Source organism: Podarcis muralis, chromosome 16 (assembly GCF_964188315.1).
Source record: "Podarcis muralis chromosome 16, rPodMur119.hap1.1, whole genome shotgun sequence".
In the NCBI taxonomy this organism is placed as follows: Eukaryota; Metazoa; Chordata; class Lepidosauria; order Squamata; family Lacertidae; genus Podarcis; species Podarcis muralis.
Window position 1 is genome coordinate 3,393,588 of NC_135670.1, and position 18,306 is coordinate 3,411,893.

General features: G+C 50.8%; 3 protein-coding genes across 10 annotated transcripts in view; 2 read left to right on the plus strand and 1 right to left on the minus strand.

The window, feature by feature from the left end:
* Positions 1-501, minus strand: part of ARNT (aryl hydrocarbon receptor nuclear translocator) — a 36,250-nt gene extending 35,749 nt beyond the window's left edge. For all 3 annotated transcript variants that reach the window (XM_028709093.2, XM_028709092.2, XM_028709091.2), the window contains exon 1: positions 345-501. In XM_028709093.2, coding sequence (XP_028564926.2) covers positions 345-369 — 25 coding nt within the window. In that variant the 5' untranslated portion in view covers positions 370-501. The remainder of the gene's footprint in view (positions 1-344) is intronic.
* Positions 502-4,918: 4,417 nt separating this feature from the next.
* Positions 4,919-5,163, plus strand: CTXND2 (cortexin domain containing 2). The gene has a single exon (XM_077920490.1). The coding sequence runs from the start codon at positions 4,974-4,976 to the stop codon at positions 5,145-5,147; it is 174 nt and encodes a 57-aa protein (XP_077776616.1). The 5' UTR covers positions 4,919-4,973; the 3' UTR covers positions 5,148-5,163.
* A 2,675-nt stretch (positions 5,164-7,838) lies between these two features.
* SETDB1 (SET domain bifurcated histone lysine methyltransferase 1) overlaps positions 7,839-18,306 on the plus strand; it is a 33,461-nt gene continuing 22,993 nt past the window's right edge. For 2 of the 6 annotated variants that reach the window (XM_028709222.2, XM_077920405.1), the window contains exons 1-5: positions 9,384-9,408; positions 12,401-12,623; positions 14,423-14,586; positions 16,008-16,045; positions 17,316-17,412. In XM_028709222.2, coding sequence (XP_028565055.2) covers positions 12,409-12,623; positions 14,423-14,586; positions 16,008-16,045; positions 17,316-17,412 — 514 coding nt within the window. In that variant the 5' untranslated portion in view covers positions 9,384-9,408; positions 12,401-12,408. Of the gene's footprint in view, positions 7,996-8,149; positions 8,175-8,516; positions 8,560-9,383; positions 9,409-12,400; positions 12,624-14,422; positions 14,587-16,007; positions 16,046-17,315; positions 17,413-18,306 lie in introns of those variants that run through there. The other 4 variants (XM_028709220.2, XM_028709221.2, XM_028709225.2 and 1 more) reach the window with 4 other exon arrangements.

The following is an 18,306-nucleotide window of genomic DNA, read 5'->3' on the forward strand; positions in this document are numbered from 1 at the left end:
CCCCCAAATCCCCCTCAAACCCTCTCCCACTAAGCCCCCTAACTCATAACTCCCTCCCCCCGTTCCCCTTCCTCCCCAAAGGAAGATACCCCCCCCAAAAAACCCTCTCCCCCTGAGCCCCTCATTAACCCCTTCCATCCCTGCGCCCCCTCCCCTCCTGCAACTCCAAGCCCTCCCCCCACCTACCTCATGCTGCCCCCTCCCCACAGCTCACCCCTCCCCCCTCCAGTCAGACCCTCCCCCCAAAGTCACTCCAGCCCCCCAACCTCTAACCGTGAGCCCCCTCCCGCTCTCCCCCCCACCAACCCGACGCCCAGGCCTCTGCCTCCCCCCCCCCCACTCACCCTGGTTAGCAGCGGCTGTTGCCATGGCGACAGGAGGAGAGGGAGGCCGCTCTCCCCCCCCCCCGCCCCTGCCTCAGTTCTCCCCTCTCGCCAAGCGTCAATTCCAAGATGGCGGCCGCTCCAGCTCCGGGCGAGCCCCGCGAGGGGGCGTGGCCGGGGAGGCGGGGAGAGAGGGCTCTCCCATTGGCGCGCGGCCTCCCTGGGGGCGTGGCCTGGCCTCACCTCCCTCGAAGGCAGCTGACGGGGCGGGGCCAGAGAAGGGCGGGGCTTGTAGATAGGGGCGGGGCTTGGGGAAAATAAAAGGCTGGTTCCGAGGGGCTCCCCGCGCGGCGCGTTGTCGGGAAGGGGAATGCGGTGACGTCAAAGTGACGTAGTTTAAAGGGGCGGGGCGGGGAAAGGAATCTCGGGTGACCTCACAGAGTGACGTAGCTTCAGCGGGAAAGGGGTTTGTTTTGGTGTGACACCATCGGCAGGGCTGGTTTTATTTGAAAAATTAAAAGGAGGGGTGGGGACGATGCTGTCAGCTTGGCTTTTAATATAATTTTGTAAAAAGGTCGGGGTTCCAGGTGTGACGTCATGGGTGTGTTTCATTCATTCATTCCAATACGTAATAAGTATTATTTCAAAGTTGTTACTATTAAATAGTAGTATTTAACACAGAGAAAGTTGCTTATTTTTCTCTGTAACTACTGTACATATTGGGGGGGGGCTCTTTCCAGGAGACTTGCTATCTTAGTACATTGGTACCTCAGGTTGCAGACGCTTCAGGTTACAGACTCCGCTACCCCAGAAATAGTGCTTCAGGTTAAGAACTTTGCTTCAGGATGAGAACAGAAATCGGGCTCCGGCGGCGCGGCAGCAGCAGGAGGCCCCATTAGCTAAAGTGGTGCTTCAGGTTAAGAACGGACCTCCAGAATGAATTAAGTACTTAACCCGAGGTACCATTGTAAAAGGTAAAGGGACCCCTGACCATTAGGTCCAGTCGCGGACAACTCTGGGGTTGTGGCGCTCATCTCGCTTTACTGGCCGAGGGAGCCAGCGTACAACTTCCGGGTCATGTGGCCAGCAGGACTAAGCCGCATCTGGCAAACCAGAGCAGCGCACGGAAACGCCGTTTACCTTCCCGCCACAGTGGTACCTATTGATCTACTTGCACTTTGACGTGCTTTCGAACTGCTAGGTTGGCAGGAGCAGGGACTGAGCAACGGGAGCTCACCCCGTCGTGGGGATTCAAACCGCCAACCTTCTGATCGGCAAGCCCTAGGCTCTTAGCACAGCGCAAAAAGAAAATGGACTGGGGTAGGAAGACGAAAGTGAGCAGTGAAATAGCTGCTCCTTCCCTAGTGGACAGAATGGGGCTAGCTCCCCCCTCCCCATGGTAGCCTGGTCAGCAGCAGACACCAGAGTGTGGCTCCCTTCAGCTCTCCAATTCTACAGCTGGGCTGAGGACAAAAGTGCTGCTCGGTGTCCTAACTGCTGGAAGACCCACATTTAAAGCCCAGGAGTTTCCCCAAAGAACCCTGGGAGCAGTCATTTCTTAAGGGTGCTGGGAACTGTAGCGCTGTGGGGGTAAACTGTGGTTCTCAGGATTGTGGGGTGTGTGCTTTAAATGCATGGTCTTGTACAAACTATTTTTAGAGCTTCGTTATTAACCAGCAACGGGGAAGCTGCCACCCTCCCAAGTCTAACCTGTAGGCACTAGGTAAAGGGACCCCTGACCATTAGGTCCAGTCGTGGCCGACTCTGGGGTTGCGGCGCTCATCTCGCTTTACTGGCCAAGGGAGCCGGCATACAGCTTCTGGGTCATGTGGCCAGCAGGACTAAGCCACTTCTGACGAACCAGAGCAGCGCATGGAAACACCGTTTACCTTCCCGCCGGAGTGGTACCTATTTATCTACTTGCACTTTGATGTGCTTTCAAACTGCTAGGTGGGCAGGAGCAGGGACCGAGCAACAGGAGCTCACCCCATTCCAGGGATTCGAACTGCCAACCTTCTGATCAGCAAGTCCTAGGCTCTGTGGTTTAACCCACAGCACCACCCACGTCCCTAACCTGTAGGCACTAGCTTGGATGAAATGTAGGTGAAATCACACAGAGGTTCCATTCTCTGATCTGTCCTGCTCCTGCTGCCAGTCCTTTTCACTGCAGTGAGTTCCGGTACACAGGAACAAGCATGACACCTGAGCCAACCTCAAAGGAGTGGCTATCTAAACCAGCACGCTTAGAATAATAACCCTGTGAGTCTTGGTTGCATCAGCAAGTCCTCAGTCCTGCTGCGAATGCACTCTGCACATGTTTAGAGGCTATGTCATTTGAATCAGGGAACTGGAACTTCAAGGCTGGGCTTTCTCTGTTCTGAAATTCTTTCCAGGCCAAACCCCTTTTTGGCTCTGCACCCTCCTAGAGCACTTTTGGCCTGTCCAGAATGTGTGCTTGAAGTGTGGCAATGCTTCTTCCTCACCTGAGCGGAGAGAAACCTGTGACTTTCATGTGACGCTAAGGTAGCCTTCTGTACACACACCTTTTGCTCCACCCAGAAAGTTGCTGGTCAGAGGATGCTGCTGCCCTCGCCCTGCAAAAAAGGATTTCCCTACCCTAGATCTTAATGACACCTCCACCTTCCAAGGCTGTGCCTGGCTCCTCATGATGCTGACAGAATCATAGAACTGTAGAGTTGGACAGGAATCTAAGGGTCATTTTAATGTATTTTTAATCTTTGTTGGAAGCTGCCCAGGGTGGCTGGGGAAACCCAGCCAGATGGGCGGGGTACAAATAATAAAAAAATATTATTATTATTATTATTTAGCCCAACCCCCTGCCATGCAGGACCCTCGAGCAGGGTGGTGGGGCAGGAACCTGGCCTGTTCCTCAGCTGCCCCCTCCACCCATACAGCGGTACCTTGGTTCTCAAAAGCCTTGGTACTCAAACAACTTCGAACCCAAACACTGCAAACCTGGAAGTAAACGTTTTGGTTTGCGAACTTTTTTTTGGAAGCCGAACGTGCTTCGTTTTGAGTGCCACTCTTCCGCTTTGAGTGTTACGCTGAGGTCTGTCCGTTTTTGCTATTTATTTTGTGTTTCTGTTTTTGTGGCTCTTTTTGATTTGTTTTTGTGACTGTGTGGAACCCAGTTCAGCTACTGATTGATTGACTGCAGTACATTGTTTATTGCTTTCCTTTTATGGATCAATGGTCCCGTTAGATGGTAAAATTCATGTTAAATTGCTGTTTTGGGGGTTGTTTTTAAAAGTCTGGAATGGATTAATCCATTTTGCATTACTTTCTAAGGGGAAAGCGTGCCTTGGGTTTTGGAACGGACTTCCGGAACGGATTAAGTTTGAGAACCAAGGTACCGCACTGCACGGTAAAAGAAACCCCACATGGAAAGATATGCTGGCTGAGTGACTGAGGGTACAATTTAATGGGTGAGGGATCACGTCGCTCTCATTACCGGGAGCATTTGAAACATGATGCCACCCCAACTTGATGAAGTATTCATGATCCCTTTGGGCTACAGCAGAGGGGAGCTGGAGCTGCCCAGTGGTTAAGACCAGCTGCGGAGGATAACCAGCAGATCTCTTGCCAACTTACGAGGGACGTCTCTGTGTCGTCAGATTCCAAACGTACGGTAGGAACCAAATCTGGTTGACTTCGTACCACTTCTCTGTCTCCCCTGCATCGGCAGTGTCTTTTGTTCGATAAACGAGCTTACTTTCAGCAGGCTCTTCTTAGTGCCCTACCTCTACAAATTTCCTTCTTGCTTCCCTCTAATTTTCCTCCAGTCTCACCAGTTCATGTCTGCAGCCTGCAGGTAGCTCCACTGTTCGGTTCCATATGGCTTTGTTTCCTTTCAGTTCAGCGGCCAAGAACCTCAGGCCCATGCGGCCCCTGGCCCCTCAATTTGGCCCTTGGGACTCTCCATAGGCCACACCCCTCTGCAAGCCACGCCCCTTGACAGCCCAGCTCAGCAGAACCACTGACCTTCCAACCGGCAAGCCCTAGGCTCTGTGGTTTAGACCACAGCACCACCTGCGTCCCTAGCTTAGTGGGCAAAGGTAAAGGGACCCCGGACCATTAGGTCCAGTCATGGCCGACTCTGGAGTTGCGGCACTCATCTTGCTTTATTGGCCAAGGGAGCCGGCGTACAGCTTCCAGGTCATGTGGCCAGCAGGACTAAGCCGCTTCTGGTGAACCAGAGCAGCACATGGAAACGCCGTTTACCTTCCCGCTGGAGCGGTACCTATTTATCTACTTGCCCTTTGACGTGCTTTTGAACTGCTAGGTTGGCAGGAGCTGGGATTGAGCAACGGGAGCTCACCCCGTCACGGGGATCCGAACCACTGACCTTCTGATCGGCAAGTCCTAGGCTCTGTGGTTTAACCCACAGCACCACCCTCGTCAGTGGGTAGAGACTCTTAATTTCAGGGTCATGGGTTTGAGCCCCACACTTAGCAAAAGATTCCTGCATTGCAAGGGGTTGGAACTCTACAATTCTATGACCCCCCCCCCGAAATGTACGGCCAGGGGTCTGAACCCAGATGACCCCACACCATCCTGTTTCTCTCTCCCCACAGGTGAGCAGACATGCTTTCGCCCGGCTGGTGAGAAGCAGGCTGCCACGCCGGCCCCATGGAGAATCCCACGCCGGAGACCTTTGTGGATGTGGACAAGGGGATCTGCATCGGCTTCCTCTCGCTCATGTGCTTCTTCCTGATGCTCATGATGGTGCGCTGTGCAAAGCTCATCGTGGACCCCTACACCGCCATCCCCACCTCGACTTGGGAGGAGGAGCAGCTTGATTGACAGCGTCCATCAGCACGCAGCATGATGGGGACAGAGAAGGTGGAGGTGGAAAATGAGGGTGGAAGGAAAGCAGATCCTTAACAGTATTAATCCTTACCCTTGGTTCCTCCACTCCTTCCAACTCTATGATCCTTTGATTCCATGATTCTCATAGTGGTTCTCCCCTGTTCCATGAAGCAGCGGAAAGCTCAGGACAAAATGCATTGTCTGATGTCAGATCCACGCCAGACATTGAAAGCACGACTTTCCCAAAGAATTCTCGGAAACTGCCATTCCTCCTCCTCTCAGATCTACAATTTCCAGCCCCCTGAACAAACTACAGTTCCCAGGATCCTTTGGAGGAATTCATGGTTTTTTAAAAAATGTGCGTTGAGTGTTCTTTAAATGCACAGTGTAGATCTGCCCTCTGGCTGATTTGGTTCCCAGACAGATTCCCAGCATGGGTTGCAATCAAATACAGTGGTACCTCAGGTTAAGAACTTAATTCGTCCCAAAGGTCCGTTCTTAACCTGAAGCACCACTTTAGCTAATGGGGCCTCCTGCTGCCACCGCGCCGCCAGAGCCCGATTTCTGTTCTCATCCTGAAGCAAAGTTCTTAACCTGAAGCACTATTTCTGGGTTAGCAGAGTCTGTAACCTGAAGCGTATGTAACCAGAGGTACCACTGTATACAACTGTAAATCAGTATACAGTGGTACCTCGGATTACAAACAGTTCAGGTTACAAATACTTCGGGTTACAGACTCTGCTAACCTGGTAGTAGTACCTCAGGTTGAGAACAGAAATCGCGCGGCAGCAGCAGCAGGAGGCCCCATTAGCTAAACTGGTACCTCAGGTTAAGAACGGTTTCGGGTCAAGAACGGACCTCCGGAATGAATTACGTTCGTAACCCGAGGTACCACTGTACAATCATAAAACCTACTTGCAAGAGAGGAAGAGCCACTCCAGAACTGTCCTCCAGGAACCTGCAGGAAGTAAAACAGTTCCACTTTCCTGGTTTCGTGGATATGAAAGCAATTAAAAGCCGTTGTGTGTGTAAAACTATTAAAAAAACTATTCTAAACGTATAAACAGTTGAAAAATAGTTCTGATACGCACGCAGCCTAGGAGGAAGATTTCCACTTTAAAGTCTTGTCGAAATGTTTGGAAACGGTTTCGGTCCTTTTGAGGATGGTGGTGAGAGCATATGGCAGCCTTTGCCAACCTGGTGTGACTGGGCAAATTCATGAATGGTAAGGTTTTCAATGGCTACGAGCCACAAATCCCAGTTAGAAATAATAGGGAGAGAGAAGGGTGCTGTTATGCTCAGGTCCTGTTCGTGAGTTTGCCACAGGCATCTGGTTGGCCATTAAGAGAATTAGAATTCAGCTCTTCTTCTGTCCTTCGGGGGAACCTCCAGGTCCAGAGGCAGTCTATCTAGATTCCTAGATTCTTTGGGACCTTCTGCTTGCCAAGCAAGTGCTCATCCTGAAATATAAATGAAGATTCCAGTCCTCATGATTCTGAATAAAGGGCTGATTTAATGGGAACACGGAATGCTGCCATATAGCAAGCCAGACACCCACCAGCACAGCCCTGTTTCCTGGGAGTTGTGGTTCAAAACAGCCATGCTATCTGGGTGGGCTGGTGGGAGTTGTAGTACAAAACACCTCAAGGGCGCCGGGTTGAAGGCTGAGATACAAATCCATGCCGAGCGCAGAGTTCAAGGCCTCCGACACTGTGCTGTGAAAGTGCCCTGATGTTATCCAAGGCATCCCATCACTGCAGTTCCCACGATCCTTGGAAAGTGAAACGATGATTGTTTCCTTTGGAGTAAACTTGCGTCGCCTTGTGCTGTAAGAAAGCTCAGGAGGTTAGGCTATACTGGCTGGTTTTTCTTCCTTTCATGTCAAAGGGGGAGCGAGGTGGGGGAGCAAAACCCTCACTTTTGTCCAAAATGTACTCTCATGCTGCGAAAAGTGCAGCAGAATGAATGGAGAGCTTCTGTAGACATGCATTGGTTCTCTTGGAAGAAAATTATTATTTTGACTGCTGGTCATGAAGGGTTTTCATTCATTCATTCATTCATTCAGGATACCGCCCTTCACCCGCAGATTTACAGCTTCCCTCTTGGTGTGAAACTGCTCGCATGTATATTCATATCTACCTCACCCACCCACCGAAAACAAACCTGATTATGTTAATATAAAATTAAATTCCTACCTAAAAAGTCACACTTCTTGACTCTGGGGTGATTTATGTTTTCCTGTTCATTTTTTGCATCTTGAGATACCTGGAGAAAAGGAGGGTGGGGCCGCTTAAATCATCATCATCATCATCATAACGGGATTGGGTCGATGGGTTTTATTTTTTAAATAAAAGTTGCAGAAATCCCACTTAAGAGTTGAAGTGGGGAAAATAGGCCACTGGCCCTTTAAAAGAAAAAAGAACCGCAACCCCTATGGCGCATGCGCATTTCCGCCTCCTGCTTCCCAACTGAGCATCCGAATCCGTCTTCCTCCCTATGCAAGTGCTATTGCTGCGCTACGCATGCGCGCTGAGCCCAAACCGCGGTGGGGGACCTCTTTCTTGAGGCGCATGCGTAGTCGCGAGAAGCTTCCCAGCCGCTCCCTCGCGATCTCCTCCCACCAACCGCCTTCCAGCGACGCATGCGCACAGCTGCTGGTCGGCCGCTCGGTGGGTGTGGCCTAAAAGAAACAGCCTCGGGCTATGCGAAGAGGCCCCGCCCCCGGAAGCACGTTGAGCGGGCTTCCGGTCCTTCCTAAAGTGCCCTCTCCTGGAGGCTGAGTTGGTTCCAAGGAAAATAATTCCCCCCCTTTTCTTTGGCCCCTCGGGGGGGAGGGGGAGAGGTAGGTATGGGGGGGGGGCTGGAGCTTTGGGAAGGGGGGGTAGAAAGGGGGGAGGGGCCTGTCCGTCAGGCAAGGGGAGGGACTTTATTATTTGGGGGGGTGAGTAGGAAGGGGATGAAATGGGGGGAGCAGAATTGGGGGGGGGCCCTGAATGTGAAGACTGGTGCAGGCCTTCAAAGGTTGGTAGGGGGCAGGATTTGGAGTGGGGGCTGCAGATTGGGGGGGTAAATTTGGGGGTGGGGGTCTTGAATGGTGAGACTGGTGCAGGCCTTCAAAGGTTGGTAGGGGGCTGGATTTGGGGGGGCTGCAGATTGGGGTGAATTTGGGGGTGGGGGTCTTGAATGGTGAGACTGGTGCAGGCCTTCAAAGGTGGGCAGGGGGCAGGATTTGGGGTGGGGGCTGCAGATTGGGGGGGTAAATTTGGGGGTGGGGGTCTTGAATGGTGAGACTGGTGCAGGCCTTCAAAGGTGGGCAGGGGGCTGGATTTGGGGTGGGTGCTGCAGATTGGGGGTTGAATTTGGGGGTGGGGGTCTTGAATGGTGAGACTGGTGCAGGCCTTCAAAGGTGAGTGGGACAGACTGAACTTGGGGGTTTGTGAGGGCTACAAATTGTGGAGAGGGCTTGACTTGGGGGGCGCCCTTCTGTTAGAGGTGCAGGTTGTTGGGAAAAGACGTTGGCATGCTCACGAAAGCCAAAGGGGTTTAGGGAGAGGCCGGATTTGAGAAGGGATGGTCGACATCTAGGTGGGAGTGGGTGTCTCTTTTGGAGGCATGTTTGTGTGCGAAAGAGGGAGGCTGAATAAGAGAGGGGTTGAATAGGGGTGCATCTCTCTTAGAGGGTATATTGCTGGGGCAAGGCTGTTGCATCTGTTTAGGGCTAAATGGCATGGGGGGGTAAGAGTAGGTGGAATTGGTTGTGAGGGAGGAAAGGGCCAGCCCAGGGGACCATTACTCTTGTTGTTGTTTAGTCGTTTAGTCGTGTCCGCCTCTTCGTGATCCCCTGGACCAGAGCACATCAGGCCCTCCTGTCTTCCACTGCCTCCCGCAGTTTGGTCAAACTCATTCTGGTAGCTTCGAGAACACTGTCCCACCATCTCGTCCTCTGTCATCCCCTTTTCCTTGTGCCCTCCATCTTTCCCAGCATCAGGGTCTTTTCCAGGGAGTCTTCTCTTCTCCTGAGGTGGCCAAAGTCTTGGAGCCTCAGCTTCAGGATCTGTCCTTCCAGTGAGCACTCAGGGCTGATTTCCTTCAGAATGGAGAGGTTTGATCTTCTTGCAGTCCATGGGACTCTCAAGAGTCTCCTCCAGCACCAGAATTCAAAAGCATCCGTTCTTTGGCGATCAGCCTTCTGGATGGTCCAGCTCTCACTACTGGGAAAACCGTAGCTTTTACTATACGGACCTTTGTTGGCAAGGTGATGTCTCTGCTTTTTAAGATGCTGTCTAGGTTTGTCATTGCTTTTCTCCCAAGAAGCAGGCGTCTTTTAATTTTGTGACTTTTAATTTCATGTCTTTTAATTTTGATACTCTTAGAGCAGAGGAACTTCCCAGGAAGGAAAGCTTCCTGCATCAGAATGTGAATAGCTGGAAGAGACATGGAGCTTGAATGTGGAGAATACTTGGATCCCTTAGTGGGGGGGAAATGTGTGAGCTGTTCCAAAGGGATGTGATCCCCTAAAGAGAACAGGGGGCTGTGTTTGAGGGATAGGTAAAGGTAAAGGGACCCCTGACCATTAGGTCCAGTCGTGGCCGACTCTGGGGTTGTGGCGCTCATCTCACTTTATTGGCCGAGGGAGCTGGCGTACAGCTTCCAGGTCATGTAGCCAGCATGACTAAGCCGCTTCTGGCGAACCAGAGCAGCGCATGGAAATGCCGTTTACCTTCCCGCCGGAACGGTACCTATTTATCTACTTGCCCTTTGACGTGCTTTTGAACTGCTAGGTTGGCAGGAGCAGGGACCGAGCAATGGGAGCTCAGCCTGTTGCGGGGATTCGAACCGCCGACCTTCTGATCGGCAAGTCCTAGGCTCTGTGGTTTAACCCACAGCACCACCCGTGTCCCTCCGTGTTTGAGGGATACATGGGTCTATTAATGTCGTTAATATTTTCCGGGATAAGCATTTTATGTAGGTAATTGTTTAAAATATTTTCTGGTTTTAAACTTCAGTTCTTTAAGAACGTAAGGAGGCCTTTGACCATCTAGTGCAGCGTCCTGTTCTCACAGTGTCCAACCAGATGCCTGTGGGAAACCAGCAAGCCTGTTTCCTTTTCAGTGGTTTCCTGCAAATCGTATTCAGAAGCATTGTTGCCTCTGACTGGCGGTAGAGCACAGCTGTCATGGCTAGTAGCCATCGATAGACCTCTCTTCTTCCACGAATTTGCCCAGTCCTCTTTTTTAAAATCCATCCAGGTTGGTGGGAATTATTATCTCCTGTGAAAAGAAAGGACTTTTTCACAAAGAGAAACTATGGAATTTGCTTCCACAAGAGGTAATATACAGTGGTACCTTGGGTTACAAATGCTTCATTTTACAGACTCTGGTAACCCAGAAATAGTGCTTCAGGTTAAGAACTTTGCTTCAGGATGAGAACAGAAATTGTGCTGTGGCGGCGCAGCCGCAGCGGGAGGCCCCATTAGCTAAAGTGGTGCTCCAGGTTAAGAACAGTTTCAGGTTAAGAACGGACCTCCAGAACGAATTAAGTACTTAACCCGTGGTACCACTGTAATAATAATTTATTATTTATACCCTGCCCATCTGGCTGGGCTTCCCCAGCCACTCTGGGCAGCTTCCAACAAAATATTAAAATACAATGGTCTGTTAAATATTAAAAGCTTCCCTGAACAGGGCTGCCTTCAGATGTCTTCTAAAAGTCTGGTAGTTGTTTATCTCTTTGACATCTGGTGGGAGGGCGTTCCACAGGGCAGGTGCCACCACCGAGAAGGCCCTCTGCCTGGTTCCCTGTAAATTGGCTTCTCGCAGCAAGGGAGCCGCCAAAAGGCCCTCGGCACTCGACCTCAGCGTCCGGGCAGAACGATGGGGGTGGAGACGCTCCTTCAGGAATAAATAAATAAATTCAAGCTATGTTAAAACAGACAATGGAAGCTGTGAAGAAGCACACAAGTAGTGATGACTGCCAGCTTGGAATGGCTTGAAAAGTGAATGGGACAAATTCATGCCGAATAAGGTCATCCGTAGCTACTGGCTACAGCAGCTGCGCTCTCACTCCATTGTCGGAGGCAGTATGCTTCTGAATACCAGTGGTTGGGAATTGCAAGTGGGGAGAGTGTTCTTGTCCTAAGGCTCTGCTTGCTGGGTTCCCAGAGGCATTAAGTTGGCCGCGTAGTGAGAATAGGATGCTGGACTTGATGGGGTTTTGGCCTGTCTTCTGACATTCTCAGGGGGACGCGGGTGGCGCTGTGGGTAAAAGCCTCAGCGCCTAGGACTTGCCGATCGAAAGGTCGGCGGTTCGAATCCCCGCGGCAGGGTGCGCTCCCGTCGTTCGGTCCCAGCGCCTGCCAACCTAGCAGTTCGAAAGCACTCCCGGGTGCAAGTAGATAAATAGGGACCGCTTACTAGCGGGAAGGTAAACGGCGTTTCCGTGTGCGGCTCTGGCTTGCCAGAGCAGCGGTGTCACGCTGGCCACGTGACCCGGAAGTGTCTGCGGACAGCGCTGGCCCCCGGCCTCTTGAGTGTGATGGGCGCACAAGCCTAGAGTCTGTCAAGACTGGCCCGTACGGGCAGGGGTACCTTTACCTTTACTGACATTCTCACTGCCTGATTGGGTCAGGAGAGGAGATACAACATACACACACAGAAGCCGCACATAGCCTGATGCCAGCAAGTTGAGTTATAGTTGTTTGGTTTGTGATGGCTTTACAAACTGTTCGAAATAAGTCGATGTGATTCCATTTGGCTTGGTTTCATTGAGTATGGCTGGTTTATAGTTCATAAACCAGGCCTTTGGTCAGGGCGCAGCCTGACCCCCTCCTCTGGCAATCGGCAATCTGCACAGAATTTTGCTTGATGGTTGCCATTAATTTGATTTTAATTTGATTTAATTAATTTTATAATGAATGTTTTTAGAATGTCGGACTATTTTGATTGTTGTTAGCCGCCCTGAGCCCAGCTTCGGCTGGGGAGGGCGGGATATAAATAAAATTTATTATTATTATTATTATTATTATTATTATTATTATTATTATTATAAACGCCTTCAGGAGGACCATTTGCCTGAGAAGCAACCTATTTGAGTTTATTAAATATAAACATACGTGCTTTCCTCTTCAGATGGGTGGCAGTGTTTTAAATTGATTGCTCCTGGGAACAATGTAGGGAAGAGGAGGGGAAGGGCTGAACGAAGTTTTGGGTGCCCACATTTGAACGCTTCCTTCTTTTGAACAACCTCAGTTTCTGCCATGATGGCAGAGTCCCCAGAGATGGAGCTGCAGCGAGAGGTGTTGGAGGAGCTCGGGATCTCCCTGGAGGATCTCAAGCAGCTGATCGACGAGGAGCTGGAGAAGTCGGAGCGCATCGCGCAGCGGAAGAAGCAGCTGGAGGGCGTGGCGGAGACCGTGAAGCAGAAGGAGGAAGAAGTGGCCCGTGTGGACATTCTCCTGGACAACGCTGTGAAGTAAGTTGCAAGGCGGGGTGCGGAGGCGTGAAAGCCTTCCCCCCATTTTGGGTTTGGTTCGATTGCTATAAAATGCTTGCATTTCCTGTGTAAAGCTTCTGCTGGTGAATACTTGACCCTCCTGTACAGGACAGTCTCTGAAGCAGGAGGGGCTAACCTCTGGCCCTCCAGATGTTGCTCAGTTGCAGCTCCCAGCATTCCTGACTTTTGGCCATGCTGAGGGGAGCTGGAGTCACATTTTCTCCCCCCAATTTTATGCTCACCATTTCTTGAGTTTTTGTTTCCTATTGTATTTTGCTCTGTTGCCAATGTTTTCTTAACTTACCATATTTTTCGCCCCATAGGGCGCACCTAGTTTTTTTGGGGGGAAATAAAGAAAAAAAATTTATTCCCCCCCCCCCCCAGGAACGGGGCTGGGGCGGGGGGAAGCCCGAGCTTCCCCTGACCCCAGCCCACAGAACAGGCTGCTATCTGCAAGCCTAGGGAGCCCGGTGGGAAGTCTCCCCGGTCTCCCCAGGCTTGCGGATATCTGCCTGAAGCCTGGGGCGCACTGAGCTCAGCGCACCCCAGGCTTCGGGATGCAGGCAGCTCTCCGCAAGCCTACGGAGCCTGGTGGGAACTCCCGTGGGCTCCCAAGGCTTGCGGATAGACCTCTGCAAACCTAAAACATTTGTGAGAGAAGGTTCTGTGTTTCCTTGAAAAGCTGGTTCTCCCGTAATAGCTTGTTTGTTTGTTTGTTTGTTGAATTTATATCTCACCTTGAGGTGGTGTGCATAGTTTTCCCCCATCTCACTGAATCCCCTCAACAACCCTGTAAGGTAGTTACAGGTAGGTAGCCGTGTTGGTCTGCCGTAGTTGAAACAAAATAAAAAAAATCCTTCTAGTAGCACCTTAGAGGCCAACTAAGTTTGTTATTGGTATGAGATTTTGTGTGCATGCACGCTTCTTCGGATGCACTGAAAAATAAGTCACCAGACCCTTATATATAGGGAGAGGGTGGGGAGGGGTATTACTCAGAAGTGTGGTGGGAATGGGTGATTGGCTGATAGGTGTGGTATACCTGTTGACGACTGTTAACGACTGCAATTGGTTGTCGTCTTCTTTGGCGATCCCTCGTAGCCGAGTAAGATTGTCTTCCATGAACACGGTTTTAACAATGAGTCCGTAAGTGACTGTGGAGGCCAATTCTGGATGCACACGTCCTTCCACAGTGGGGATATTGATTTCCGGGCAGGAGCTGATCACGGCATGGATTTGCCAAGCGTGCCTTCCTCCTAGCACATTTCTACCACGTGCTAGAATTGGTCTTACGGGAAAAAGCAAGGGGTGACATGGCTAAAAATAGCTTTATCATGTATTCTGTAAGGTAGGTTGGGCTGAGAGGCAGTGACCCCCCCCCCCCAGATCACACCCAGTGAGCTTCATGGCTGAGTGAGGATTCGAACCCTCGTCTTCCAAACTATAGTCTGACACTCCCAACACACCGTTTCCTCCAGTGTGGTGTAGTGGTTAAGAGCGGTGGACTCGTAATCTGGTGAACCGGGTTCGCGTCTCCGCTCCTCCACATGCAGCTGCTGGGTGACCTTGGGCCAGTCACACTTCTCTGAAGTCTCTCAGCCCCACTCACCTCACAGACTGTTTGTTATGGGGGAGGAAGGGAAAGGAGAATGTTAGTCGCTTTGAGACTCCTTCGGGTAGGGATAAAGCGGGATATCAAATCCAAACTCCTCTTCTTCCTCTCTCTCTCTCTCTCTCTCTCTCTCTCTCTCTCTCTCTCTCTCCTCTTGCTCCCCCAACAGGGCTGTGGGTGAATGTGAAGTTCTAGTCAAGGACATATATGCCAACCTGGGCCTGGAGTACCTGGAGACTGACTCGGAGGAAGAGGATGCTGCATCCAGGCCCATGGAAGTGATCGAGATCCCTGATGAGGACGACGACGACGACGTCATGAGCGTCGATTCAGGTTAGGCGCCTGGTGGAGTCAAGCAAGAAAGACCAGGTGTGGGGGATCTTTGGTCCTCCAACTGTTGCTGAGCTACTGACTCTCCTTAGTCCTAGCTATGCTTGGAAGGCTAAGGATGATGGGAGTTGTAGTTTGGCAGCATCTGGAGGACCCAAGGTTCATGAGGCTCTGAGATGTCCTCTGATGCCTTATATGCCTATAGGGAAGTGAGGGGCAGGTGGGGCTCGCCGACCTGGGAAGGTAGCCCATCTAGGAGATGGAAAACTCTGATCCTAAACCTCCACTGTCTTGCGGGATATCTTTGGGAGAAGAAAAGACTTAAGGTGTAAACCCTACACAAATCCAGAGACGGTAGGATGGTGCTTTGTGCACCTCCTCCTGGCAACTGCTGCAGCCAAGCTGGTGCCAAATGTATTGCTTTCCTTTCCTTTGGACCACATCAGTGAGGCTGAGGAGTGGGGGGCTTGTCGTCTCTGCAGCCCAGGACCTCCTGAGACATTGCCCCTTAGGTGCTGCTAATGCAGTGGTTTGACTTTACCCACAGAGGTACACGCCACTGTCTCTTGAGACCAATGGAAGCCAACACTATATGCATGATAAACAAAGCATTTTTAGTGCACTATTCAGCCAGAAAATGCTCCCAGAGCAGCTTGCAGCAATTGGTAAAAATACATCCTCTGCCCCAAGGCTTACAATGTAAATAACACAGCACTAAAGGAAAATGGAATGGGGAGGGTAGAGGATGTATACAGAAAAATCGGGTGCGTATTCCCCCTCACACACAATACAGTGGTACCTCAGGTTACAGACGCTTCAGGTTACAGACTCCGCTAACCCAGAAATAGTACCTCGGGTTAAGAATTTTGCTTCAGGATGAGAACAGAAACCGAGCGGTGGCAGCAGGAGGCCCCAATAGCTAAAGTGGTACCTCAGGTTAAGAACAGTTTCAGGTTAAGAATGGACCTCCGGAACGAATTAAGTTCTTAACCCTGTAATTAATTATAACTCATCTGAAACGGGTGGCAGGCTTATAGATACTTCCTAGAAGTACAGTGGTGCCTCTCAAGACGAAATTAATTCGTTCCGCGAGTTTTGTCGTCTTGCGATTTTTTTCGTCTTGCAAAGCACGGTGTCGGGAAAGTTTTGGAAAAGCTTCAAAAATACCAAAGTCTTTAAAAACCTCAAAAAAGGCTACCACACCGCGTGCTATGAGTTGCTCCTCGAAGTCAAGTCGCAACTGTATTAACGGTGTTAAGAAAAAGGAAACAAACTTGCAAGCCCATAGGGAAAATCGTCTTGCGAAGCAGCTCAAAAAACAAAAAACCCTTTCGTCTCGCGAGTTTTTTGTCTTGCGAGGCATTCGTCTTGCGAGGTACCACTGTAAGGGGTTTTTTTACATCTAAACTTTTTTTTAATTACAGCAGATGGAAGTAACAAAATGGCGAAGGATCAGAAGTTGGTGAGTTTTTTGGGTGGTGGGAAATCACTTGAGTGTCAAGATCTTATAGATAAATGTTTTCCTGCATCCTGCCCTGCTTCAGCAGGTGCCCTCAGGGCCTGGGGCCCCAACCCTGGGAACTGAAGGTTCCAGCACCCCTTTGTTCAAGGGGGAGGCATGTGCGAAGGGGAGGTGTCTGGGTTTGATGACTGGTTGAACCTTACTGTGCTGATTCCCACCAGCTTTCACTCCTTGCCACTGGGTGCTTTTCCATTTGCTGCCTGGGAGCAGGGAAAATTAGCTGGGTGGGTGGGGAAATTGCCAGGGGAAGGGGGTCACCTTGAACGTGAGCAGCAAGCTATGTCTGTAACTACGCCACATTTCAAGGGCATTGCTGGCTCAGTTGATTAGAGCAGGGTGCTGATAATGCCAAGGTTGCGGGTTTGGTCCTTGTAGGAGTTAGCTGTGTATTCCTGCATTGCAAGGGGCTGGACTAGATCAGAGCTTTCCAGACTTTTCAAGTTGGTGGCACACTTTTTGGACATGCGTCATTCCGTGACACAGTAATTCAGGTTTGCACCCTTTTGCGACACGGCACCGTATTTTTCGTTCTATAAGACGCACCAGACCACAAGCCGCACCTAGTTTTTGGAGGAGGAAAACAAGCAAAAAATATTCTGAATCTCAGAAGGCAGCAAGAGGGATTGCTGCACAGCAAAAGCAGCGCTCCCTCTTGCTGTTCTGGCTTCTGGGATAGCTGCGCAGCCTGCATTCACTCCATAAGACGCACACACATTTCCCCTTACTTTTTAGGAAGGAAAAAGTGAGTCTTATGGAGCAAAAAATACGGTAATTCAGTTTTGCATCATTTCGTGACACAGTGATTCAGTTTTACTAGCAAACTGGAGGTTAAACCGAGCCTTTCCAGCCCCAGGAGAAGTGCAGGGAGCGTTCGTGTGACACGCATGCACACTGCAGCCAACACACTTAACGTGTCATGACACACAGTTTGGAAAGCTCTGGACTAGATGAATCTCAGGCTCCCCTTCCAGCTCCACAATTCCATGTTTCTATGACTCCCAAGAGCACCACCCGCCTCAGCTCTGCTAGTCCAAAAAGCCACACACACACACACCGATTCTCCCTCTATGGCCAACCATCCAGATGGCATGGCGGGCCGAGAGAAGCTCACCTCTCGGTGTTCTGGGTTCGAGTCCTGTGCTTGTTTTGTTCTCCCGGGAAAAATTTAAAAAGGAGGTAATTAAGAGATGCCTGTCCCTTCTGTCTGCAGCTTCGGGAAGCCATGGCTGCCATGAGGAAGTCTGCGCAGGATGTTCAGAAATTCATGGACGCCGTGAACAAAAAGGACGGCCTGGACTCCTACAGGGGTAGTTGTGCGCGAAAAATATCAGTGGCCCAATATGTGAGCTGGCTTCAGCCTTGCAGCCCACCTGCTAACATTTTTCAGGGCTACATTTTTATCTGTGTACACTGGGGTGGTTAACATGGTCAGTCCTCTGGAGTCCACTTGCCAGTGTGTGTGTGGCTAAAGGGAACCTTGCGATTGGTTTGCATCCATGGCATATACCGTATTTTTCACCCTATAGGACGCACTTTTCCCCCTCCAAAAATGAAGGGGAAATGTGTGTGCGTCCTATGGGGCGAATGCAGGCTTTCGCTGAAGCCTGGAGAGCGAGAGGGGTCGGTGCGCACCAACCCCTCTCGCTCTCCAGGCTTCGGGCAGATATCCGCAAGCCTGGGGAGACCGGCTGGACTTCCCACCAGGCTCCCAAGGCTTGAGGATAGCAGCCTGTTCTGGGGGCTGGGGTCGGGGGAAGCTCGGGCTTCCCCCGCCCCAGCCCTGCGCCGGGGGGGGGGGGAATAATTTTTTTTCTTTATTCCCCCCCCCCCAAAAAAAAACTAGGTGCACCCTATGGGCCGATGCGCCCTATAGGGCAAAAAATACGGTACTGACCAGAATATTTGATTCAGATCCTCATTTGGCTTTTTTGGGGGTGGGGAGGCCTCCTCAGTCTGGGGCACTTCGTAGGCTGCAGGGTTATTGTTATTAATATTTATTGAATTTATATACCGCCCTATACCCAGGGGTCTCAGGGCGGTTCACAGAATAAAATCAAGATACAAAACCACATAATATAATACAGCTCTGCTTATGATTGGTGACATGAATCCAAATTCACGAGGAATGTTGCATAGAAGAACTGCCAATCTGGGTATAAAACATCAGCATTTTTTTAGGAAACAATAATGGGGTACGACCA

Bases quoted from the DNA above. Each gene is read 5' to 3' on its own strand.
- CTXND2 (XM_077920490.1), top strand. From the start codon at position 4,974: ATGGAGAATCCCACGCCGGAGACCTTTGTGGATGTGGACAAGGGGATC.